Raw genomic sequence first — 27,330 nt, 5'->3', positions numbered from 1 at the left:
ATTGCCGGGTGTGGTGGTGCATGCCTGTAATCCCAGTGGCTCTGGAGGCTGAGGCAGGAGGATTGTAAGTTTAAAGCCAGCCTCAGCAAAAAGTGAGGCCTAAGCAATTCAGTGAGATTCTGTCTCTAAATAAAAATGTAAAAAAGCGCTGAGGATGTGGCTAAGTGGTTAAGCACCCTGGCTTCAATCCTTGGTAACAAAAACAAAACAAAACCCATATTATTCTATAATTAAAGACTTTTTTTAAAAAAATGTGTAAATTCAGACCTACAGAAAAGATGCAAGAATAGTTCAAAGAATTACTCTAGACTCTTCACCAGATTCCCCAGAGTTAGCATTTTACCATATTTCCTTTAAGATAACCTATTCACTTGACCTCTTTTTTTTTGAGTTGCTTGAGAGTAAATGGCAGAAACACAAAAGAAAGCCATCTTCTTTTGATAAATGTGCAATTACCAGAATCAGTACAGTATAGCACAGATTTTTCCTTTCATTAGTTCACAATTTTTGAAGATTACAGACCAGTTATTTTGTAGCAAGTTCCTCCATTTGGACCAGTGTTTTCAAAATTGATATGTTTTCTTGAGGCAGATGATGTCCATTTATAGGTATTTACTTTGATTACTTGGTTAAGGTATATCTGCCAGATGACTGCATTGTCAAGATAAGATTTTCTTCTTGATATTCACCAAATATCTTAGAGGATACTTCGAGACTGTTTGATATTTGTTTACTTCTCAGACTTTCACCCACTAGTTTCAACATGATGAATATGAATCATTGTGATATGCTTGCCAATAGTAAATTTCTAATTCCATCATTATTTTTTATATTTGTTGTGAGTTTGCTGTAAGGAAGAGTTTCTCCCTTTTATTTGCTTATTAATTTTTTTGTCTTTTTATTAATATGGGTTCATGGATTCTTTTTTTTTGTTTAGTGGGTTATAATCCATTATCATTTAAAAATGTTATACTTAAATTGTCATATATTTGGCCAATTAGGAGCCTTTTCAGTGGGCTCCTGTGAACTTTTGACATGTCCCCATCATTTTTTAAGTGTTTCCTTACTCTCTGGAGTAAGATATTCTAGGCTAGGGCTTGGCAATCTTCTTTTGTGAGTGGCCAGATAGTAAATATTTTCAGCTTTGTAGGCCATGTGGTCTCTGTTGCAGCCATTCAACTCTACCCTTGCACCAGGAAAGCAGCCATAGACAATTTGTAAACTAACTAGTGGTCTGTGTTCCAATTTAAGGTTAAATAGGTCGTTGACTAGATTTGGACTGTGAGCTGTAGTTTGCTAGCCGCTCTTCTGGGTTCATATTTGTCTTTTCCTACTCTATGCTCAGCATTGGCCATTTTTTAAAGCAGCATTGGTTCCCTTTAGTGGTGAGTGGTATTTAGAAACAGATCTGTGCACCTGATAATGTTCATTGCTGCTGGTGTAGCATTGATTCTAGGCTCTCAGCATAGAGAGGTAGGGAATAAAGAATACACATACATATAAGAATATACACACAAACTTGTATCCATTTGTGTGTGTCAGTGTGTAGATGTGCGTGTGTGTGTGTGCATGTGTGTGTGTGTGTGTATATATAAACTGTATTTCTGTATGTCTCTAAACATTATTGGGTGGGGTTGTACCTCAGTTTGGAGTGCCTGCCTTGCACATACGAGGCACTAGGTTCTATCTCAGCACCACATAAAAATAAAATTAATAAAACGAAGGTATTGTATCTATCTTCAACTAAAAAATATTAAAAAATTATAAACCATTGAGTTATACTTTCCAATCCATTGTATTTCTAGCCTTTCTGTACATTTGTAATTTCTTCAACCTTGATAAACCTGGCTCTCATTATTTACAAGTATTTGCTTATTTGTTCAATTGTATGTATATATTGTGTAATGACTAAATCAAACTAATTGACATACTCCTTATCTAACATACTTACTATTTTTTCATGGTGAGAACACTTAAAATGTCTCCTAACATTTTTCAAGTAAACGATGTTGTTATTAACTGTAGTTGCCATGTGTATTTTGGATATTAATGCCTTACAGGTGTATGATTTGCAAATATATTTTCCCATTTCATAATTGTCTGTTCACTATGTTGATTGTTTTGTTGTGCAGAAGATGGTTAGTTTGATTGCAGTCTCATTTGTCCTTTTTTTGCTTTTGTTGCTTATGCTTCTGGGTTCATAGTCCAAAGAAATCTTTGCCTAGATAAGTGTCATAGAGCTTTATCCTTTTATTTTTTTTCTTCTAATAGTTTTGCACTTTCAAGTCATATATTTAAATCTTAAATTTATTTCGAGGTGATTTTTGTATATGGTCTTAATTTCATACTTTTGCATGTGCATATCCAGTTTTCCCAGCAGCATTTATTTTTTATTTTTAAAAATTTATTTATTTATTCTAATTTGTTATATATGACAGCAGAATTTCAGTTCATAGTCCAGCAGCATTTATTGAAGAGCCTGTGCTCTCCCTATTGTGTGCTCTTGGCATTTTTCTTGAGGATCAGTTTATCATAAATATATTTATTTTGGGGCTCTTCATTCTGTTCCATTTGTCTGTGTGTCTGTTTCTATGGCAGTTCTATGCAGGGGATCTTGGTGATGACATTCACTCTTGATAATTTGCAATCTAAACTGCTGTCCTTCCTCAAGAGGTTGCCCTCTATGCTTGATGCACATTTGCTATCCTGGGGTTTCCTTTCTCTGTTATCTTGGAAAAATTCCTTACACTTCTTTGTCTTGGTGTTCCTTATTATATCCACATCATCCTCTTTCTTAGTTCACTGTACTATCTTGGCAAAGCATATACATTAGTAGCTGTCTACGAAAGAACACATGAAATTTTTTTGAGGTCTGCACTTCTGAAAATGTCTTTATTCCACCTCTCTATGTGATTGTCAATTTTACTGTTCATAGAAATTAGAACATTCTTTTCTTCAGCATTCTCCTGTTCTCGATTGCCACTGGCAGCCATCTGTGGTTGACAGAAAATTTTCCTTGAAATCTTTAACTATTTTATTGAGGTATAATTTATATGCATTAAATAATACCAAATGCTTAACATTCATTCCTGAAGACCCACTTTTTGCTCCCGTTGTGTTTCCATTTAGTTTAAAGAGCTCCTTTTGGTGTTTTTTATAGTCATTTCTGGTAGATTTTATTTTTTATTTGAAGATGTTTCCAGTTTGCCATTGTTCCTAAAGGATATTTTTGTTGGATATAGAATCCAGCTTTCTCTTTATGGAGGATGTCATTTTCCTTTGGCTGCTTTAGATTTTCGTTGTATTTGGTTTTCAGTAGTTTGATTATGAAGTTTCTAGATAGTTTTCTTGAAGTTTTCCTTTTTTGGTTTCACTCAGCTTCTTGAATCTGTATGTCTATGAATTTAACCAAATCTGGGATGTTTTCAGTTATTATTTAATTAATTTTGGGTGACGTATATACTTCTTATGTTTGGAACTCCAGTTATCTTTGTGTTTGACCTTTTCATATTGTCCTACAGGTCCATAATGCTCAGTCCATCTTTGTGTACAATCCTTTTTCTCTGTTTTTCAGGTTGAATAGTTTCCGTTGGTAACGTTCAGGCTCACTGACATTTTTTTCTTTTATTTCTACTTAGCTATAAAGATTTCTCTCTCACTCTGTTTTTTAGCTGTCAATGGATCTTTATTTTTTATTTATTTATATGTGATACTGAGAATTGAACCCAGTGCCTCACATGTTAGGCAAATGCTTTACCACTATAACCCCAGCTCACCCACTGCCGCTTTAATTTCAGATAATGCATTTATTAGCTTCAAAATTCTCATTTTAAAGTAAATTTTTATTTCTTTAAGATTTCTTTTCAGTCATTTCAAGTTTCTTGTCTTTCACCTCAGGGAGCATAGTTACCATAGCTGATTTAAAGTGTTTCTCTGATAATTCTAATGGCAGTCATTTTGAGATTGGGAAGGTTAGGATGTGTTGATTTTCCCCTTTAGAATGGGTTACATTTTCAGGGTTCTTTTTTGTATGTCAAATGATTTTGGATTGTATCTGTCTTATTTTATTTTATTATTATTATTTTACTTTTTGGAGGGCTTTGCTGTGTTGTCTAAGCTGACTTCAAACTTCTGGACTCAAGTGAGTCTCCTGTGTAGACTTTGAATTCTATTGGATTCTTTTGAGGAATCTTTATTCTTTTTTTTTTTTTTTTTGGACACAGAACCTTTATTTTGTTAGTTTTTCTTTCTTTTGTTTTCTTTTTTCAATCTGGTGCCAGGGATCGAACCCAGTACCTCATGCATGCTAGGAAGTGCTCTACCACTGAGCCACAACTCCGGTCCCTGATGTTTTTTTATTTTACTAGCCATTGGTTTCAGACCCTCTTTTAAGTTCACACTGTAAGTTTAGTCCTCTATAAAAGAAGGCTGAACTCTCAGTTACAATTTTAAGCCATTATGATGCTGCACTGAGTCTGTCGTATACACCAAAAGAGTTAAGGGTCAGTCTGAGATTTGTACAATGTTCATAGAAATTAGAGCATTCTTTTCTTTAGCATTCTCCTTCCTGTTCTTGATTGCCACTGGCAGCCATCTGTGGTTGATCAGGCTGTTTTCCCTTCTTCTGGCCAGGCAACCTGGAATTTCTATGGATGTTTTAGCTGCCTGCCCTGTATCACTTGTATGATGGGAGTCAGTATTGGGGCAAAACATGTACTCCTCTCCCTTCCTAAAACAAAAACACAAACGCTAGAAACTCACTCATCCTAGTATCAGTCACTTCTCCAATTTTCTTCTCCCCAAAGTCTGTCTTTCATTTGTTTACTCTTCAGAACCTACAGGTAGTTGTTTCTGTTGTTTTTGCCAAAGTTTATATTTGCCAAGCATGGGCTCTCCCAGCCTAAGGTTTTCATCAGGAATTTACCTAGTACAATATTGAAAAAAGTTTTAGTAAAAGATGAGAATAAAAATGTTTGTTAGATTACATAGTTGCAGTAATTTGAAGCGTTTTTTTGAAAGGCAATTCTTAAATATCTTCTATGTTTTAGGTGAAACATGGGTTGAAGATGAGATTAATGGCTGAAAGATCTGTTAAAAAACTTTTGTTATCTCTATGCTGTACTGTTGCAACAAGCTGAATTCTGACAGTGCTAATCAAGTTGTAAAGGAAGGAATCTGTTTAGGAATATTCTGAAAAGAGAATAGACAGAATTCGGCCATAGATTATTAATGGAGGAAAGAGGTAAGATGATTACTGTTTGCTATCTAAGGATGATAATGATGTCATTAATCTGGATACAGTACATAGGTGGACAGTATAGTTTGAGGAGAATCATAAATTGAATTAGAAACATGTTTCATTCAAATTGCTGGCCAGTATTACTCAGCAGGAAGTTAGAAAGTTAAAGAGAACCTTTGGAGAACAGAACTAGAGGTGAAGATTTAACTATTTAGCAGAGAAGTGAAATGAGTCTTAAGAATAGACCTTGCAAATGGTAGAAACCTAAGAGGTAAACCCGTGAAAGAAGAGGAATCAGCAGGAAATCTGAGAATTTAAGAGAAAGTTAGAAGAGCCAGGAGACTGAGGTATACTGGAGAACAAAAGGGAGAAGTTTGTAGTCTGAGCATGCCAGTTTTTAGTAATGAGGCTCTTCTTCACTAGCAATACCAAAAATGTAATTTTGTTGTAGAGATGAATGCAAAAGTTATATTCCAAAGGAGAGTAAAGAGGATGTAATAGAGGAAATAGAGATGGTGAGTCTAGACCACATTTTAAAACTTTCTCAGGGAGGGGAATGAGAGCAATGGAGTGGTAGCTGGTGGCTTAAGGCCAGGCTCTTAGTTTTTTTTTTTTTTTTTGTTGGGGGGTGTTCTAGGGATTGAATTCAAGGTCACTTAGCTGTTGAGCCACATCCCCAGCCTTATTTTGTACTTTATTTAGAGATGGGTCTGAGTTGCTTAGTGCCTCGCTTTTGCTGAGGCTGGCTTTGAACTCTTGATCCTCCTGCCTCAGCCTCCCAAGCCACTGGGACTATAGGCGTGCGTCACCACACCCTGTGGTTGTACATTGCTGGAAGGGCAACTATGGAGAGAACAATAGGTGTGTTAGTAAAGTTTTAGAGTAGATAGGTTTACACAGAATTGAGGATTTTAGGTTGTAAATATGATACAGGCAGGAAAGAGAGGAAAATTATGGAAAAGTTTTGTCAGGGATAAAAGTGAGTCTATTTGGAAGAAGTTGGGTTAATACATTTGAGAATGAAAGTGAAGAGTGAGATTGCTATTTCTCCCCAAGGTTAGGGGATAGAAAATAGTTGGCAATAAATCTTCTTTCAGACAATAAATAGAAAAGCGAGTTCCCTCTCACCTACTAAACTACTTGAAGGTATTTGAGAAGTAATAAGAGGGTAAATATCTAGGAGAAAATAAAAGCTTAGGGAAATAAGACTAGTATTTGGAGCTGTTTCTCTCTAGTGGATATTTGTTGATTTTTGGAAGATCATTTGAAAAACTGAGCAGTGCATTTGATAACCTCTTAGGGTTAGAAGGGAAGGGAGTAGAACTCATGCCCTGCGAATGTGGGATATGTGTGGTTCTGGTGACTCTGATTTGGAATTAGGACACTGAAGGGCCACACCTTGAAGCAGGGCTGAATCTGATAGATTAGAACATTACAGTGACTGTAACTCCACTTTAAATATGTTTATAGTTTATTGTCTTTGTCTCAGGTGCTTTGCAGAAGCAAATACAAATCCTATCTAGAAGATAACAACATTACATGAGGCCTCAAATTGTTACTGCAGAAATCATGCAAGTATATTCATCTCCTAATTTAAAAAATTCAGGCAAAACATGATCAAGCAGAAGCAACAGAAGATAGGAGATCTATAGGGGCTGTTGAAAATGGAGTTTTCAGACTTAAATATAGCTGTTCTTGTTCAAAGAGATAAAAGACAAGGTTCAGCATTTTCAGAAGAGAACTTAAAAAAAAAAGAAATGAGCTGAAATAGGAAGTTAATGGATGGTTTAACTGAAGATGAGATAGAGCTGAAAGGAAAATTAGGGAATTGATAAGATTCAGAGAAAAAAGATGGAGAAGACTGAGGAGATTGAAGGACACAGATATATTGAGGAGATCAAAAGTGTGTAATCGAGTCCTGACAGGGATGAGGGATAATGGGTAGAAATAATATTTGAAAAGAGAGTGCCTGAAAAGTTTCCTAAACTGATGAAAATTATCAAGCAACACATTCAAGAAGCCTATTACCACCTCATGGGAGAAAAAGCAACTCATACTTGTATACTGTGGTAAGTCTGCAGAAAACCAAAGATAAAGAAAAAAATGTATAATGCTGCTAGGGGAGAGGAAACAGTGTACTTTGAGAGAATTAACAATTAGACTAATGACTGACATCTCATTAGAAACAGTGAAGGCTATAAGATAATGGAATGACAACTTCGAAGCACTGAGAGAAAATAATCCACAGTATAGAATTCTAAAACCTGAGAAAATGTCCTATGAGAATAAAAATGGCAGTTTTTCAGTTAAAGTAACCATTCTTTAAAAAGCTCAAAAGAGCCAGATTCGGTGTTGCATGCCTGTAATCCCAGTGGCTTGGGTGGCTTGAGTCAGGAGGATTGAGAATTCAAAGTCAGGCTCAGCAAAAGTGAGATGCTAAGCAACTCAATGAGACCTGTCTCTAAATAAAATACAAAATAGGTTATTGTGAATGGGGTAGTTTTCCTCATTTCCTTCTCAGAGGCTTTGTCACTGATATAAAGAAATGCCTTTGATTCATGGGTGTTGATTTTATATCCTGCTACTTTGCTGAATTCATTTACTAGTTCTAGAAATTTTCTGGTGGAGCTTTTTTTTTTTTTAAAATTTATTTTTTTTATTGGTTGTTCAAAACATTACAAAGCTCTTGACATATCATATTTCATACATTAGATTCAAGTGGGTTATGAACTCCCATTTTTACCCCAAATACAGATTGCAGAATCACATCGGTTACACATCCACATTTTTACATAATGCCCTATTAGTAACTGTTGTATTCTGCTACCTTTCCTATCCTCTACTATCCCCCCTCCCCTCCCCTCCCATCTTCTCTCTCTACCCCATCTACTCTAATTCATTTCTCTCCTTGTTTATTTTCCCATTCCCCTCACAACCTCTCATATGTAATTTTGTATAATAATGAGGGTCTCCCTCCATTTCCATGCAATTTCCCTTTTCTCTCCCTTTCCCTCCCACCTCATGTCTCTGTTTAATGTTAATCTTTTCTTCCTGCTCTTCCTCCCTGCTCTGTTCTTAGTTGCTCTCATTATATCAAAGAAGACATTGGGGTATTTGTTTTTTAGGGATTGGCTAGCTTCACTAAGCATAATCTGCTCTAGTGCCATCCATTTCCCTGCAAATTCCATGATTTTGTCATTTTTTAGTGCTGCATAATACTCCATGGTGTATAAATGCCACATTTTTTTAAATCCATTCATCTATTGAAGGGCATCTGGGTTGGTTCCACAGTCTAGCTATTGTGAATTGTGAGGCTATGAACATCGATGTGGCAGTATCCCTGTAGTACGCTCTTTTAAGGTCTTCAGGGAATAGTCCGAGAAGGGCAATAGCTGGGTCAAATGGTGGTTCCGTTCCCAGCTTTCCCAGGAATCTCCATACTGCTTTCCAAATTGGCCGCACCAATTTGCAGTCCCACCAGCAATGTACAAGAGTACCCTTTTCCCCACATCCTCGCCAGCACTTGTTGTTGTTTGACTTCCTAATGGCTGCCAATCTTACTGGAGTGAGATGATATCTTAGGGTGGTTTTGATTTGCATTTCTCTGACTGCTAGAGATGGTGAACATTTTTTCATGTACTTGTTGATTGATTGTATGTCCTCCTCTGAGAAGTGTCTGTTCAGGTCCTTGGCCCATTTGTTGATTGGGTTATTTGTTATCTTATTGTCTAATTTTTTGAGTTCTTTGTATACTCTGGATATTAGGGCTCTATCTGAAGTGTGGGGAGTAAAAATTTGTTCCCATGATGTAGGATCCCTATTTACCTCTCTTATTGTTTCTCTTGCTGAGAAAAAACTTTTCGGTTAAAGTAAGTCCCATTTGTTGATTCTTGTTATTAACTCTTGTGCTATGGGTGTCCTATTAAGGAATTTGGAGCCCGACCCCACAATATGTAGATCGGAGCCAACTTTTTCTTCTATCAGATGCAGAGTCTCTGATTTGATATCAAGCTCCTTGATCCACTTTGAGTTTACTTTTGTGCATGGCGAGAGGAGGGGATTCAGTTTCATTTTGTTGCATATGGATTTCCAGTTTTCCCAACACCATTTGTTGAAGATGCAATCCTTCTTCCATTGCATGCTTTTAGCCCCTTTATCAAATATAAGATAGTTGTAACTTTGTGGATTAGTCTCTGTGTCCTCTATTCTGTACCATTGATCCACCCGCCTGTTTTGGTACCAGTACCATGCTGTTTTTGTTACTATTGCTCTGTAATATAGTTTGAAATCTGGAATCGCTATACCGCCTGATTCACACTTCCTGCTTAGAATTGCTTTTGCTATTCTGGGTCTTTTATTTTTCCATATGAATTTCATGATTGCTTTATCTATTTCTACAAGAAATGCCATTGGGATTTTGATTGGCATTGCATTAAACCTATAGAGAACTTTTGGTAATATCGCCATTTTGATGATGTTAGTTCTGCCTATCCATGAACAGGGTATATTCTTCCATCTTCTAAGATCTTCTTCTACTTCTCTTTTTAGGGTTCTGTAGTTTTCATTGTATAAATCTTTCACCTCTTTTGTTAGGTTGATTCCCAAGTATTTTATTGTTTTTGAGGATATTGTGAATGGAGTGTTTTTCCTCATTTCCGTTTCAGAAGTTTTGTCGCTGATGTACAGAAATGCCTTTGATTTATGCGTGTTGATTTTATATCCTGCCACTTTGCTGAATTCATTTATTAGTTCTAGTAATTTTTTTGTAGACCCTTTTGGGTCTTCTAGGTATAGAATCATGTCATCCGCAAATAGTGATAATTTAAGTTCTTCTTTTCCTATTTTTATGCCTTTAATTTCTTTCGTCTAATTGCTCTGGCCAGTGTTTCCAGAACTATATTGAATAGAAGTGGTGATAGAGGGCATCCCTGTCTTGTTCCAGATTTTAGAGGGAATGCCTTCAATTTTTCTCCATTCAGAATGATGCTAGCCTGAGGCTTAGCATAGATAGCTTTTACAATGTCGAGGTAGGTTCCTGTTATCCCTAGTTTTTTCTAAAGTTTTGAACATAAAGGGATGCTGTACTTTGTTGAATGCTTTTTCTGCATCTATTGAGATGATCATATGGTTCTTATCTTTAAGTCTATTGATGTGGTGAATAACATTTATTGATTTCCGTATATTGAACCATCCTTGCATCCCAGGGATGAATCCTACTTGATCATGGTGCACAATTTTTTTGATGTGCCTTTGTATCCGATTCGCCAGACTTTTTTTGAGGATTTTTGCATCTAGGTTCATCAGAGATATTGGTCTGTAGTTTTCTTTCTTTGAGGTGTCTTTGTCTGGTTTCGGAATCAGGGTGATGTTAGCCTCATAGAATGAATTTGGAAGAGCTCCCTCTTTTTCTATTTCCTGAAATGACTTGAAAAGTATTGGTATTAATTCTTCTTTAAAGGTTTTGTAAAACTCCGCTGTATACCCATCCGGTCCTGGGCTTTTCTTGGTTGGTAGTCTTTTGATTACTTCTTCTATTTCATCCATTGATATTGGTCTGTTCAAATTGTGTGTATCCTCCTGACTCAGTCTGGGCAGATCATATGACTTAAGAAATTTATTGATGTCTTCACTATCTTCTATTTTATTGGAATATAGGTTTTCAAAATAATTTCTAATTGTCTTCTGTATTTCTGTAGCATCTGTTGCGATATTGCCTTTTTCATCCCGTATGTTAGTAATTTGAGTTCTCTCTCCTCTTCTCTTCGTTAGCATGGCTAAGGGTCTGTTGATCTTGTTTATTTTTTTGAAGAACCAACTTTTAGTTTTGTTAATTTTTTCAATAGTTTCTTTTGTTTCAATTTTGTTGATTTCCGCTCTGATTGTAATTATTTTTTGCCTTCTGCTACATTTGCTGTTGTTTTGCTCTTCTTTTTCTAGGGCTTTGAGATGAAGTGTGAGCTCATTTATTTGTTGGTTTTTGCTTTTTTTGAGGAATGACCTCCAGGCGATGAATTTCCCTCTTAAAACTGCTTTCATTGTGTCCCATAGATTCCGATATGTCGTGTCTGTATTTTCAGTTATCTCTAAGAATTTTTTGATTTTCCCTTTTATGTCTTCTGTAACCCATTGATCATTCAGTAACCTATTGTTCATTTTCCATGTGATGTAGGATTTTTCCTTCCTTCTTCTATCATTGATTTCCAGTTTCATTCCATTATGATCAGATAAAATGCATGGTATTATGTCCACCCCTTTATATTTACTGAGGTTTGCCCTATGGCATAATATATGGTCTATTTTTGAGAAGGATCCATGTGCTGCTGAGAAAAAAGTATATCCACTTGATGATGGTTGATATATTCTATATATGTCAGTTAAGTCTAGGTTATTGATTGTGATACTGAGTTCTATAGTTTCTTTATTCAACTTTTGTTTGGAGGATCTGTCCAATGGTGAGAGAGGTGTGTTGAAGTCACCCATAATTATTGTGTTGTGGTCTATTTGATTCTTGAACTTGAGGAGAATTTGTTTTATGAATGTCGCAGCACCATTATTTGGTGCATAAATATTGATAATTGTTATGTCTTGTTGGTGAATGGTTCCTTTTAACAGTATATAATGTCCTTCCTTATCCCTTTTGGTTAACTTAGTCTTGAAGTCGATTTTATTCGATATGAGGATGGCCACCCCTGCTTGCTTACGAGGACTGTGTGCGTGGTATATTTTTTCCCAACCTTTCACCTTCAGCCTGTGTATGTCTTTTCCAATCAGATGTGTCTCCTGGAGGCAGCATAATGTTGGATTTGTTTTTTTAATCCATGTTACCAGCCTATGTTGCTTTATTGGAGAGTTTAAGCCATTAACGTTTAGAGTTACTATTGATATATGTTTTGTACTTCCAGCCATGTTTGATTATTTATCTTTTTTTTTTTTAATTTAGTTTGTTTCTCCATGATTAGCTTTCCCCCCGCCCTCTGTCTTTACCGAAGCACTTCCCACTGATGGTTTTGGTTATTGTTTTTCATTTCTTCCTTGTGTAGTGTTTTGCTCAAGACGCTTTGCAATGCTGGTTTTCTGGCTGCAAATTCTTTTAGCTTTTGTTTATCATGAAAGATTTTTATTTCGTTGTCATACCTGAAGCTTAATTTTGCTGGATACAGAATTCTTGGTTGGCATCCATTGTCTTTCAGTGTTTGAAATACGTTGTTCCAGGATCTTCTCGCTTTCAGCGTCTGTGATGAAAAATCCGTTGTTAACCTTATTGGTTTACCCCTGAATGTAATCTGCCTCCTTTCTCTTGTGGCTTTTAATATTTTCTCTTTGTTCTGTATGTTGGATATCTTCATAACAATGTGTCTTGGCGTTGGTCTACTGTGAGTTTGTGTGCTCGGTGTCCTGTATGCATCTACAATTTGTATATTAGTTTCCTTTTTTATTTCTGGAAAGTTTTCTGTAATTATTTCATTCAGCAGGTTACTCATTCCCTGGTTTGAATCTCTATACCTTCCTCTATCCTGATGACTCATAAGTTTGGTTTTTTTATGTTATCCCATATCTCTTGGATGCTTTTCTCGTGATTTTTTACCAGCCTTTCTGAGTTGGCTAGGCTCTTTTCAAGATGATATATTTTGTCTTCATTATCTGACGTTCTGGCTTCTACTTGCTCCACTCTGTTAGTGATACTCTCGTTTGAGTTTTTAATTTGGTTTATAGTTTCCCTCATTTCTAGAATTATTGTTTGATTTTTTTTATAATCTCTATCTCCTGATAAAGATGCTTAACTTCTTCTTTTATCTGTTTATGTGATTCATTTTCAAAGAGTTCTTTCACTGAATTTGCTGTCTCGTATCCTCTTTAAGGTTCCATTCCATCTGTCTAAGGTATTCCTTGAGTTCTTTATATGACCATTTTTCTGATGACTCTAGGTCCTCCTGAGTATTTAGGCTGTCCTGCATTGTTTGTACTCCTTTTATTCTTGCTTTTTCATGCTGCTCATGTTGCTTCTTGTTCTGTTTGACTGCTGAGTTATTGTGTATTCGTATAAATTTATTTGATGCTTGGGAGGAAAGATATTAGAAGGGAAGGGAAGAAGTCACTAAAGACAATGAGAGTAAGCAGGTAGAATTCATGGAAGGGGGAATAAGAAAATTGAAAAGAAATGAAAAGACAAAAGAAAAAAATAGAAAATAAAAAAGAAAAAAAATTAAAAATAATAATAAGAAAATGAAAATTAAACTTAAAAAATAATAATAATAAAATAAAAAAAAATTAAAAAAGTTAAAAAACAACAACAAAGAATTGAAAATGAAAAGAAAAAAAAAACAAACCCAGATTTAAAAAAAAAAATAATTAATAAATGCAGTCTTAGAGTTTGATTAACTTCTCTTCCAGTAGGTGGAGCTGTGCCCACTGGGCCAAGCTTCTCCTCTCAATAGGCGGGAACCAATCCCTGTGCAGCAGTTCTTCCTCCCAGACTGGGCGGGTCTCCAATCCTGAGTGCCTAGGGCCTTCTCTTGTGTCTAGTCACTTCCCCACTTTTCCTCAAGCCAGGCCCCACTCACCGGTGACGCTCACCACAATACTGGCTACACGCCAGGTCTGCTGCTCCTGGGAGCCCTGTTTTCATGAACGACAGGACATACTCTCCCTGTTTGCCATTCCCTCAGACCCTAAGTTTGTAGAGCTTGGGGCTGGGAACCCCCTGTGAATTTGCTTGCCCTTTGGTAGCCATGCCCCCGGTAGCTGGTGCAAGGGACCTCAGTTGTCAGTACTGGTGGGACCGGTAGCCGGAGTTCGGCCCAGCGGGTCCTGCGCCACTCCTGATTCCCTGGGTCTGGCTATCGCGCTCAGGGGAGAGCTGGGAGGGGCCCTTAAGGTTTCCCCGCTGTGTGGAGAGGGAAGGCTAGGGGATTACACACCTGTCGCCGCTGGTTTCAATCAAGTTATCTCCTCTCTGCGTTTTGGTGACGTCAGTTCTCTGCCATGGTGGTATCCCATGCAAATGGTGACAGTTCGTTCCCTTTGCCGGGTGACAAATGCAACGGGTGGGTCCTAACTGTCTCTCCCAAGCCCCGTTTCAATCCTGTGGCCACTGTTTATGAAAGCTCGGTTGGCTTTTACCTCCGTAGTTCAGAAGGGCCGAGCAGTTGTTTCAGCGGGATCGTTAGTGCTGAGTCACAGCAGTATGGCTGCGAGAAGCAGGCGAACCGGAGCTTGAATGCATCCGATCCGGGCTCGGTGTGTGTTCTGAGAGGTCCAGACTGTTTGCCCCAGATCCATGTCAGCTCAGCATTGCCTATTGATCCTGAGCAAACAGCATTTAGACAGTTTACGACTCCCTATGCCTCGCAGCTGAAGAGGTCAGAGACTTGAGCTCTCCGCGGCCGCCGCCATGTTGGATCTCTGTCTGGTGGAGCTTTTTGAGTCTTCTAGGTATAGAATCATATCATCAGCAAATACTGCTAATTTAAGTTCTTCTTTTCCTATACATATCCCTTTGATTTATTTCATCTGTCTAATTGCTCTGGCCAGTGTTTCAAGAACTATGTTGAATAGAAGTGGTGAAAGAGGACAACCCTGTCTTGTTCCAGGTTTTAGAGGGAATGCCTTTAATTTTTCTCCGTTTAGAATGATGTTGGCCTGAGGCTTAGTGTAGACAGCCTTTACGATGTTGAGATATGTTCCTGTTATCCCTAGTTTTTCTAGTGTTTTGAACATAAAGGGGTGGTGTATTTTGTCAAATGTTTTTATGCATCTATTGAGACGATCATGTGGTTCTGATCTTTAAGTCTATTGATGTGATGAATTACATTTATTGATTTCCGTATGTTGAACCAATCTTGCATCCCTAGGATGAATCCGACTTGATCATGGTGCACAATCTTTTTGATATGTTTTTGTATTCGATTTGCCAAAATTTTATTGAGAATTTTTGCATCTATGTTCATTAGAGTTATTGGTCTGAAGTTTTCTTTCTTTGATGTATCTTTGCCTGATTTTGGGATCAGGGTGATATTGGCCTCATAGAATGAGTTTGGAATTACTGCCTCTTTTTCTGTTTCCTAAAATAAATTGAAGAGTATTGGTATTAGTTCTCCTTTAAAGGTCTTGTAGCACTGGGTTCGATCCTCAGCACCATGTAAATATAAAATAAAGATATTGTATCCACCTAAAATTAAAAAATAAATATCCTTTTTTAAAAATAATATATTTGTTCATTTATTAGGTGTAGATGGACACAATACAATGCCTTTATTTTTATATGGTGCTGAGGATCGAACCCAGGACCCGCACTTGCTAGGTGAGCGCTCTACCGCTGAGCCACAAATTTTTTTATATTCCCTGACCTGGAGACATCCATTCCCTCCCATCATATGTACATTTGTTCATACTAAAAATATGGTACTGTTATTATTATTTCAGTATGATTTTAAAAGTCTTATGTCCTCTAAAAAGGTGGTATATATACACAGTGGAGTTTTATTCAGTCATAAAGAAGAATGGAAATTATGTCATTTTTAGGAAAATAGATGGAATTTGAGAACATTATGTTAAATGAAATAAGCCAAACTCAGAAAGTTAGGGGTTATCTGTTTTTTTTTCTTATATGTGAAATCTTGAGGAAAGAAAGAGAAAAAAAAAAAAAAAAAAAGGTGAGGTGGATTTCGTGGAAGGGAGACTAGTAATTTAGAGAAAGGAGCCAGGGGAAGGGAAGAGGGACAAGAAAGAGGAAATGCTATGGAATAAAATTGGCCAAATTATTATTATATCATGTGCATATACAAATATATAACAATCTCACACACACTCAGACACTCTCTGTCTATCTATCTATCTATCTATCTATCTAAAATTATAAAGCACCAATAAAAATAAAAAGAAAGGACAGAAAATAATGGGAAGAAGTCCCAACCACCAAACTAATGACCTTTTACCCCTCATTCTGCCTAGTACAGTGCTTTGTAAAAGAATTTGTTGAGTTAACAAGGGAGTGAGGCCTTCTGGTTTAACACTTGGTCAGTCTGGACCCCTTGCTATGCCTGGAAGGCCATCTCTTTCACACTGTCCTTAAAGTTGGGTAACTTTATTTCTCAATCATTTCATTATCACTAAGTGTCTGTTAATCTTTGTTATTTCTTCTTTAGAGTTAGTATTAAGTTTAACTGAATGAAAAATTATATCATTTTGGTGAAGGATGTGTGTTGGGACAATTTGAAGGAAGTGGTAGCTAGTCTTCAGAGTAACATCTTGATCTATTTCATGGGAAAATATGCTGCTTCCAGGATTTTGGAAGTTTGCAAATATAGACTTGATCTCTTTTCTAGCAGAGACTAGAAAGTAGAAGTGGTGGAGTGTTCATTATCTTAGTGGAAGGCCAGGGACCAGCCGTAAGGCTACACCTTCCAGCCTGCTGACCCAGGTAGCTGCTCTTATATCCCTTAGATGTGGCTGCTTGAGCTTCTGATTAGACACCTGGTTTGAGGTGATGAAAGATAAGAATAGGGGAATAGACTTCTAATTATAATTATTGCCATTTTTGAAAGCTTGTGAACCATCTAGGGTTCCCTTCATAATTTTGGGTATCAAATTGTGGCAATGAATTAGGTTTTATGGATGAATTCTAAGGAATTAACTTACTTAATAAATAAAATAAGTGTATTTAGAGATGATAAGCACCATAAGGCAGTGATGGGTAAAGTGCTCTTGAGATTGGAGAGCAGGGATCCCTTATGTCCAGTTAGCTTTGCTTCGGGATTCTTTATTGGAAGAGATATATTTCAGCTAGGTTCAACTTAGTAAATGCCACTTCTAGAGCTTTTTTATTACCTATCCCATTACAGTTTTTAGATTCTGAATCTTTTTATCATCTTTCAAACTACATTTTCTCCTATTTCTATGCATTTCATAACCTCACTAGTACTGCAGAGTTCCTCATTTTCTGCCTCATTTGCCCCATTTGTGGAGATTTTTTTTTCTAATATTGTTTTTTTAGTTGTAGTTGGACACAATACCTTTATTTTGTTTATTTATTTTTATGTGGTGCTGAGGATCGAACCCAGGGCTTCACACGTGCTAAGCAAGTGCTCTACCACTGAGCCATTTGTGCAAATTTTTAATTGAAATGTTCCAAAGGAGCAATTTTATGTACTCAGCACAGATGGTGTGCTTGATGGACTGCTCAGGAAAATGTGACACCAGGACCCAAGAGGACACCATATTGCCTTTGCCATCCAAGTATACCAGAGTACTAAATTTCTGGGTGGGCCGAGGAGGCTGCAGGTTGACTGGTGTCCACTCATTGATCTCTTTGATTTCAGCTGGTGACAACTGAGCTGCTTCAGACAGGAAGAACTTTAAGCTGAGCAGTAGTGGCTCCCCTGAATCTGGAGAGAAGAGGAGCCCCTGGAACCAGTAATGAGCCATCCTGACTACAGACTGAACCTCCGGCCCCTGGGGACCCCCAGAGGTAGCACAAGGAAATGGAGTCTGCCCTGGCAACAGGAAACCTGAAATACGAATGGAGCGGGTGTGGAGGTGGAGGGCAGCTCTTAGGATGAGGGGACTAATTCTTTTGGTGAACTATTAACTGTTCTCCCATGTTATTTATTCTAGAATTAGGTGTGGTTTCTTGTTGTCTTAATTCATTATTATGTTGTGCATAGCTGTTTCCTCCAGAAAAGTGATCATCTTTTAATAATTCCTATTTTTAAAAGTTTGTATCTATAAACAGCAAGGCATACTAAACCAATTATTCATATTTTGTTCCATGCATGTTGTGCTTATTTAAAGTTCAGATCTCATCTGTACATGATTTTTTCATATTTCCTTACCCATTTTCTCCTCTTTGTGACTGAATTCATCATCAAAGAATTTCATTCTCTTGTTGTTCTTTGTAAATAATAAGAATGATGATAATAATAAGCATAATATCTCCAGTTTTAAAAATACAGAAATGTTTGAGGAGAGAGCTGATTGCTGCCTCATGTTTCTAGGTGTGTCCTCTGTGGTTGGTCCCCATGGTTTTGGTGCTTCGCCAGGTGACAAAAAGTCAAAGAACAAGTCCACGCGAGGGAAGAAAAGGAGCATATTTGAGACCTACATGTCCAAGGAAGCGGTTTCAGAAGGCTTGAAGAGAGGCGCACTTATCCAGGTGCTTAAAACTACTGGCAGGCTATTCCCTAAATATGTGGAACCAAAGCAATCTGTTGTTCATTCAGCTATTTTCTGTTTGTGCTGGATGCTTTGATATAATTGGTGCAGGGCTTACTGCTTCTTAGCCCTGAAGTGCATTTAGAAGTGATAAGCACCACAAGACAATGATAGGCAAAATACCCTGAGATTTGAAAGGAGGGAGCCCTTACTTCCAGTGTTGTTGCCTAGGGATGCTTTATTGGAAGGGATATGGGCAGGCCATGGGCAGCCAGGCCCTGGGCAGTTTGAGTAAGTGAAGAGAAGTTTTGAGTAAGTAAGAGAGCTTTCCAAGTGGAGGTACTAGTGTGAGACACTAAAGCAGACTGGGAAGTAGGGTTTGGATATGTCAAACATTGAATAGGTTGGTTTGCCTGAAGCACAAATATGCTGAATGTCTGAGAAAAATGGATAAGATTGGGAAAAAAACACAGTGAAAAATAATAGACAATATTTGTTGATTGCTTTTGAATTTATGCAAAATGTGTTCACAAGCTAGCCCAGTGTTTTGGTGGAGTAGACATTATTAATCATTCCCTGTGAACCTGGAACAGTTAAGGTTAGGAGCATATTGCTTGATTACTTTTGAAATGACTGTGGATGAGACTGTTTTTTTGTTCTTGGAGCTTGCAGCCCAGTACAGGGAAGCAGTCATGTGAATTGACGGTTGGAGGATAAAATGGCAGGTGCTGAGGTAGAAGGGTGACCAGGGTGTATGGGAAAGATACTGGGGGGAATAGGACTGGGGTTCTGGAGAGGTCTGTTCTAGGAGGTGATGTCTTTGGTAGGTATTGAGGATGATAGTTTGGGCCTATTGGATGAGTGATGCAGGTGTGGGACAGAGATGTGGAGATGTAGTTGCATTAATGAAAACATGAACTTGAGGAACAACATGTAGTAAGGCAGCTTAGGTCTCCTTGGGGGTGAAATATAAGGCAGGTGTCAGGTAACAAGGCTAGAGAAGAAGGGAGGGTTAGCTATTCTTTGAATAAAGTTTGTTTTATAATTCTTGGATTAGTACAGAAGTATGGCCACATGCTACATGGTTCACTTAAAAATACTGACCATATTCTATTTTCTCTCATTTTGAAAGCCCAGCTGTTGTATTTGTGTTTGCAGCTGAAGATACATCTAAATAATAGATACTATCACCACCTCTCCTTAAACCTTTCCATAATGACCTGCGGTCAAGTGGTGGCAGGTTTATATCTTACTCCAAAGGTTAGCCCAGTGCCTGGCACTTGGCTGATGCTTAGTAAAAAATTAGGTCGAATATATATTTACTATCTGCCTAGAGGTCAAGATATTATCTTTTGAAGAAAAGTGAGAAGGAAACTCAGTTGTTATAATTTGAGAGATAAATAGCTTAGAATTTTTGTTGCAGAATTATACCTATAGAGAGACAGGGTAAGAACATATTCTTCCATGGTGTTTCTTTTTGCTGTCTTTTAACTTTTGCTTTTGAAGTGACTTTTCGCTGCTCTTAAAACAAAAATCTGATCAATATAACAACTCTCATTCCCAGGAGTTAGTAAGTGATTCCTCCTGGCCTGTGACATCATGAGACTCTGCAGCCAGAGCCTCCCCCCACATGTGAGAACAGTTGTTCTTTGCAGATGGGGAGAGGAATGGGTTCCAGATATGAGGTCACCGTGTGAAATATATAACACTGTAAATAAGATTTTCATAGGCAGAGAAATAGAGTCCATCTGCTTTTGGATATAAACTTTCCGTGTGTAGGTCTGGCTGTGTAAAGTAAAAAACTAGGTAAGAAAGGATATTTTAATGCTGTTGGAGAAAATTAAGTGTATTAGATATACTTTGAAATATTTGTTAACTTTTGTATATCATGTCCTCCTTTTCTTTCTCCCAATCCAGAGAAAATAAACTTTCACTAAGAGATTTTATGGTTTTAAAACAGGAGTAAAATAATATATTTTCAATACCTTGACTAATAATTTGATATTTCATTGGTTTGCCCTATGTGGGGAAGAAGAGACCACAGTGACCAAAGAAATCTCTCTTCTGTGTTTGGAACTGATCAGCAATAACACATGATCATGTGCATGTAGTTTTGAAGGTTTTTTTTTTTTTTTAAATAGATTCTCACATCAAAGAGCACATGTCATTTTGTTCTCCACAGGTGCAATATTGGGAGGTTGTTATAGGAAATGTTGGGAGAGATGAGAGTGATAGACAATCTAGAAGAGGCCTCAGTTTGGGGTGATGACCAAGGAGAAATAAGGAGGAAGATGGTAGAATTGGCTGTTTTAGATCCCAGAGGGTGCTTTGGCTGAGGCACCATGTCAGGAGTTTCACCTGGAGTAATTGTTATTTGGACTCTGAAAAAAATCCTAGTCCAGGGGGCTGGGTCTGTAGCTCAGTGGTAGAGCGCTTGCCTAGCATGTGTGGAGGCACTGGGTTCGATCCCCAGCACCACATAAAAATATATAAATAAAATAAAAGTAATAAAAAAAATCCTAATCCAGGAAGACAGAGGACAGGATGGGCTAGTTTCTAGGACCCCTTGTTAAGCATGAATTCGGCTGGAAAATACTTTGTTGTAAATTAAGGATGAGAAGAATAAAGGTGACATTACAATGGAATGCCCAGTCATTCAGAAGGGAGAGGTGGCACTCATAACATTAATACCGGGGGCAGTAGTGAATGTCAACTCTACAGACATTAATTAGCACAAGAAATGTTTCTTGACAACCTAGTAAACACCACATGTATACCAGTGAGCAAGATAGGGGAGATAGGCAGAAAGAAACTAAATTAATGCAAAAGAAATTACAGATTATGTTAATTGTTAAATGGGAAAATAAGAAAGATGAGAGAGAATAATTGGGGGGAGCCACTTTATTTAGGGGGATAGGGAAGTCCTCTGTGAGAAGCTTTGAGATCTGAAGGGTGAGAAGGAGTCAGGCATTTTAAGCTTTAGGGAGAGGAATGTAGGCAGAAAGGTCAGCAAGTGGAAGTAGGGTTGGTGTTTTGAGGAACAAGAAGGAAGCCTGCTGGAACATAAGTGAACAGAGGGAATTACAACATGGGAATAGTTGGAGAGTTCCACAGCAGCCAAGTCATGGAGGGTCTGAGGAGTTGAATTTTATTCAAGGACAATGCAAAGTCATTGAAGGGTATTAAGCAGGAAGAACATGATCTGTTTCATGTCTTAAAAATGTTTCTCTGGCTATAGACTAGGGTGGAAGCTGGGAAACCACTTAGGAGGCCATCGAAGCAAGATCATATGGATACTTCAACAAGGGTGGTGGCAGTTAGGAGGGAGAGAAATAAGGAGATGGGGAGTGATTGCTGACATGACCTTCTGACCGATGAGATGTGGAAAGTGAGGCAAAGGGTGGAAGCCAGGATGGCTCAAGGATGATGTGGTCATTAACCAAGACAAGGAAGATTGAGGGTTAGTATGTGTGCTGACCTGTGGGGAGCAGGAGGGCAGATGGGTGAGTGAAGAGGCCCTGGTGGCAAGGCCATGGTGGCAAGCACATGGGCCCTGCAGTAGTTGAGTGCTGGGATTCTGTAGCCAGCTTGCCCAGGCTTAAGTGTAGTAAGACAGTGGCAGTTGACTCACCCTCTCAGTGCCTCAGTTTTCTCATTCACAAAAAAGAATATAATAGTCTATACCTCTTGGTTGTTGTAAGGGTTAAATAGTTCACAGAAATAAAGCTGTCAAAACAGTATGTGGCCTGGAGGACACCTATGGAAGTGGTAGTACTTGAGATTGCTTTTATTATTGTCAGAAGAGCATCTGTTACTCAGCTCAGGTGGTTGCTGTCATGTGGAGATAGCTGACCACAGCTGCTGCTGAATCTTATAGTTTTTCAAGATAATCTGAACTACATATTTTTTATGTGTGAAATTCCTCAAGATGTTTTCAAACATTATATAAGTCAGATAAAGCATGTTTGTGAGTGCCAAGTTAGACAAATGAACCCAGTTGTGTGGTATTTTTCTATAATGCCATTCAGTTCCTTGGGTAGGCAGGGATAAGGAAGACAGTTGGAGTCAGTTGGGGGAGGGCTTTACTGGTTGAGTGTAAGAGGAAGAGGGGACCCAAAGCTTAAGGTTTGTGAGGGTAAAGAATAATGGCAGGCCATGTCAATTAGGTAGCCAAGAAAGGGAAGATAGTGAATGAAAAGGTGGTCAGACTATGGCTTGGAGGTCTTGATGAAACTGAAGGATTGTGAAGTGGGGTTTCTACAGTAATTGAGCTGGAAGGACAGAAGAGTGTGATCAGAAAATATGATGTTTGGCTTGTGTTTGAAAGTAGTGTAATTAGTGGTGATGACAGAATATAGGTGATGGATGTGGGAGAAAGTAGCTGGGGTGTGGCTGGGATGGATGGAGAAGGTACCTAGAGTGACTGACTAGGTTGCCTAGTCATTGATATGGATGTAAAGTCCCCAAAATGTGGGGATGAAAGGAAAGGCAGTGAGCTACCAGTCAACACACTAGTGTTTTGGAGCTGTGGCTGGAAAGTTTGAAGATGGTAGCACCAAAGAAATGTAGCAGGAGCTAATGATATGAACTTCAAAGGACCTGGGGTTTTTTCAAAGTGAATTGAAGGAAAAAATAATTTTTAAGACATACGGGGAAGCAAAGAAAAGACAGTCTTCCCCTGATTCCTGAGAGCACTCAAGGGAAGTAATGACATCAAGGGACAGCTAGGTTTCCAGTCAGGAACTGCAGGAGCATTCAGAGCAGAGATGAAAGATGCAGGATCCTTATTGGTCAAATTCCAGGGCTAGAGGAGAGTTTAGGAGGCAAATGAGAGATGGGTGACTGGATGGGGTTAGGGATAGTTGGGAAAACAGGAGAATGAGAGTATTACACTTCTCTCTTAAACAGCATGTGCTGGATATGTTTTGCAGCTGACAAATCTTTTCTCTGGGGGTGTTACTTTTAGAAATACAGGACAGTAGAGTGTATTTTGACATATTATACATACATGGAGTGTAAATTACTCTAATTAGGATCCCATTCTTGTGGCTGTACATGATGTGGAGTTTCACTGGTGGCATATTCATATATGAACATAGGAAAGTTATGTCCAGTTCATTCTACTGTCTTTCCTATTCCCATCCACTCTCTCTTTCTTTCATTCTGACAGATCATTCTTGACAAACTGTGCTGCTAGCTTCTCTGCAGGCTGTAGGAACCACCCTGGTCTGCTGTGGGACCCTGTTGGAGCTTTCTCTTTATTATTATTATTGTCTGAACTCTCAGAGGTTCTGTTTCTGAGGTACAGTTCTTAAGAGTTGTGTTCCAATCAAATTTACAAATTTCACTTTAGTGGGAAATTTTTTTGGAACACAACTTCTATCCTTCCCTGTTTGTTTATACATAAGAAATTCTGGGACAGAAAATTTTGAGTAAAATCTTTAAGGTCTCTTTAATGTCTTTTCCTTTTAATAGAGCTGAGATGCAGCCTTGAGCAACATGTCTCTTACCTCTGAGCCCAGCCTTGGCCTCTCTGAGTGCTCTGTAATTAAAGGCACATTTAAAGCAGGGGGCGTTCTCACTTCTTTATTTCTTCATGTGCAAACCATTTACTGAACTGGAAGGGGTGATAAAAGAATAGGAATTAAAAACAACAACAACAACAACAACATGCTCAGGCTAGAAAAAAGTGCCTGGAGTCAGAAAATGTAATTTCAGTGAATTGACTTTGATTTGTTTGGTGGCTCCTTCCTTGCTGAGCCTGTGAGCTCTGTGAGGGTGGAGACTGTCTGTGACTCTTCACTGTATTTGTGTCACTCAACCGGACACCTATCATACTAGTTATCAGGAATTATTGAGTAGATGAATATTTAGGATAAACGTAAGTTTTATTTTTCCTCTTCCCCAGGAGGAAACAGCTGTCCTAGAAGTGAATTGCTTTAGCATCGTTAAGGGAGGCCTCAGGGAGCTTTGCCAGCCATATTTCCCTGCCCTTCTCTCTCACCGGAAGTGAATTTGTAGCATGATGGGGAAGAGTAAATGTTGGCTCTCTAACCTACTTTTGCTAACACATTGCCTTCTACTATCCTTCTCTTCTGATTTACTTGCAGATTTTGCTCATCCTTCAGGGATCAGATTAGATCCCATTCCTGGAGGCTTTTCTTGTCCTCCAGCTGAAAGTAAACTGAATCCTCACTTTGACATTTTGTACATTTTTCTTTACAACAAGGATCAAGATTAGTTATCACCCTCATCCCTGTTATTATCTGACTCGGGGTCTTGACCCTAGTCCTTGATAAATAATTAGGGGCCGAAGGATCATTTGTAGTAGTCTATTTGATATGACATTGCATATTGTGGCATGGACATTTGTAATTTAAACGTGGTATACCAGTGAAAGAAAGTAATTATTTTCTGCTTAATTTTATGTCCTCACTTATTTTGTTAATTATGTTTCTTTGAGTCATTCACTTTAGTGGGAAATTTTGTTTAAAACACTTTCTCAAGTTATCCATTGAATCTGGCTGTTAGGAAAATAACTGCTTCCATCCCTTTGCTCCAGTGGCCTGCAAATGCAGCTGGAACCGGGGAGCCTTACAGCTTCCTGCAAAGGCCTAAAACACCGAACTGCTATTAAGGATTGGCCCCACCTGCACCCCTGTGCATAAATATAAGCAGATCCTGATTTGATGCTGGAATAACATGAAGTAGAAGGCTGACTGGGTGGCCTGGTTTCTTGGAGCCAGCATTCTCTTTTGCATTAAGAGCTGGTTATGGACCATTTTGAATTATTGACTCATTCAGCTCTACAGAGGGGCCTCAGAAAACCATATGCATCCAGTTCTTTGAGGCTAAGTATCCAGGATGAAATCAACTTGTATCACTTTGAAAATTGTTTCAGAAACAAGCAATTGTATAGAGTTCCTAGAGTGGGGAGAATAAAAAAAACTATTATGTAATGAGGTATGAACCCAGATAACCTCATTCTTAAGGTCAAGGTGTAAGTTTGAAGACTAGCACATATGGTGGCATCTAAATCCCAACAATTGCCACCTTCCCACTCTTTGCTGCGCTCTGCTGATTTCCTCACCTTTGCCTGTTCTCAGCAAGTGTCAGTCTTTGAGTTTTCAGTTTTCCATGGGTTCTGGTGTAGTGCATATCAACATAAATCATGTTTTATGTATTTAATGAATGGGTCTCATATATCTAACTTGTTTTCTAGAACAAATTGTTCAACTTTTTATTGGAGAATAACACATAGAAAAATAAAAATATACATGTAGTTAGATTTTCACAGATTTTATTTTCATTTTAAAGGGTGTACTGAGAATCAATCCAAAGAAGTTTCATGAAGCCTTCATTCCTTCCCCGGTAAGTTCAATAACTTTATAATAAGCTTGGTGTCACACTTAATTTTTTAGATGTGCTCTGAAACTGAAATTATATATTCTAACTAAAAAGCAGAGTAGTAAAATGAAATTGAGGATGGGGAAAGATTTGTTTCAAATGTAAATAAGTAAAATTTGCCTTTGGTTCACCATCCCTTCTGCCAGTCTTGAAATCACAGGCCAAATGAGAGGGATGGCGTTTGTTAGGAGGCTGCAGAGAGCAGCTGGCCCCAGGCAGACTACCCACCAGTTCGTGTAATTGGATGCCCTTGGTTTACAGCTTAAAAGGATTTATGGTTTTTTTCCACTGATTTAAGTTAATCTTTCCTAAACAAATATGCTCTCTACTTTCGATCTACTGCATGATCTAATCTGAACATTTGTCCAAAAATAATGTGTAACACTTTTTTTTGGTTAGGGTTTCTCACTTTACTTCTATGCAGGTGATAGCACTTGGTAACAAGGCTCTTTACTGTTGGTGCTTTAAATCCTTTCTTATATTCATGATTCATTTTTAGAGGTTCTATTTAGTTAAAGCAAGTTCATACTGACATATCATTTGCTGTAGATTTCTGGAGAAGGCTTGATCGTGCAAAGCTGGGAGGGCAGTGTTCTTGAATTCCTGGCCTAACTTTTCCAGAGTGCCATATAAGCAGGATAGCTCTAGATTTTTCACAAAGAAATCAGAGGGATCAACTTCAGCTATAGACAAGGAAATGAAATACATATATTTCAGTTATGTATTTTATTATGTTAAATAACAAATCATTATGTTAAATAACAAATTTAGTGAGATTATAAGTCCAGTCATATCTTTCAGAAGTGATACTATTATTCTTTTTGTTATAAGATTTTAAGACCTGATCTCAAATTCTGTTTAGACCCTTTTCCCTGGCCCTTTGGAAGCAAGGATTTGCATTTGCATTCAAGTTCAAGTCTTACCCATTTGACTCAGTAAAAAGCATCACTAAAATGTCACATTATTCTGAATTATATTCTGTTCTCTTCTGTGACAGAACATAGTATATATACTGACCATGGCACTTGAGTCATAGAATTGAGGGTTAGCAGGAGCAGTTCCATTATACAGTGGAAGTGCAGCTTACATGGGTATTACATTCCAGAGTTTGCTCATAAGATAAAGATCACATACTGGAATCATAAAAATTACCCACAATTATTTCTTAGGAAGCTGCCTAAGAAATAATGCTGGAGATGGATAAGCTCTCTCTCAATAAGTTCTGTATAACTTGTGTTCTCTATGCATTAGAATGATTTTTTTCATTGGCATACTGATTGGAAGAACCTGATTGCATTAGGAGCCCATATGAATGAAAACATGGATTTTTTAAACATGAGAATCACATTCAGTGCAATAAGGAGTTCAATCTGAGAGGCACCTGTGAACTGAGCAGATTTCAAATCTCATCTGTGCACGCTGAGGTTTGCACTCATGGGTTGGAGTGATAAGGGGAGCTACAGCATTTTAAAAAGTTTACTGCTAGTTTTCTCTCCTCCCCGAGTACACAGTCTTGAGTTTCCCTAAGTTAGATC

At 38.0% G+C, this 27,330-nt stretch overlaps 1 protein-coding gene across 5 annotated transcripts in view; it reads left to right on the top strand.

Moving 5' to 3' along the window:
• Positions 1–27,330, top strand: part of Dis3l2 (DIS3 like 3'-5' exoribonuclease 2) — a 343,677-nt gene that overhangs the window by 33,396 nt on the left and 282,951 nt on the right. For all 5 annotated transcript variants that reach the window (XM_076866045.2, XM_076866042.2, XM_076866043.2 and 2 more), the window contains 3 exons: positions 17,557–17,705; positions 18,232–18,389; positions 25,706–25,759. In XM_076866045.2, the coding sequence (XP_076722160.2) occupies positions 17,654–17,705; positions 18,232–18,389; positions 25,706–25,759 (264 nt within the window). In that variant the 5' untranslated portion in view covers positions 17,557–17,653. The remainder of the gene's footprint in view (positions 1–17,556; positions 17,706–18,231; positions 18,390–25,705; positions 25,760–27,330) is intronic.

This window comes from Callospermophilus lateralis, chromosome 9 (genome assembly GCF_048772815.1).
Source record: "Callospermophilus lateralis isolate mCalLat2 chromosome 9, mCalLat2.hap1, whole genome shotgun sequence".
Classification (NCBI taxonomy): domain Eukaryota; kingdom Metazoa; phylum Chordata; class Mammalia; order Rodentia; family Sciuridae; genus Callospermophilus; species Callospermophilus lateralis.
This window is presented reverse-complemented; position numbering and strand designations above follow the sequence as displayed.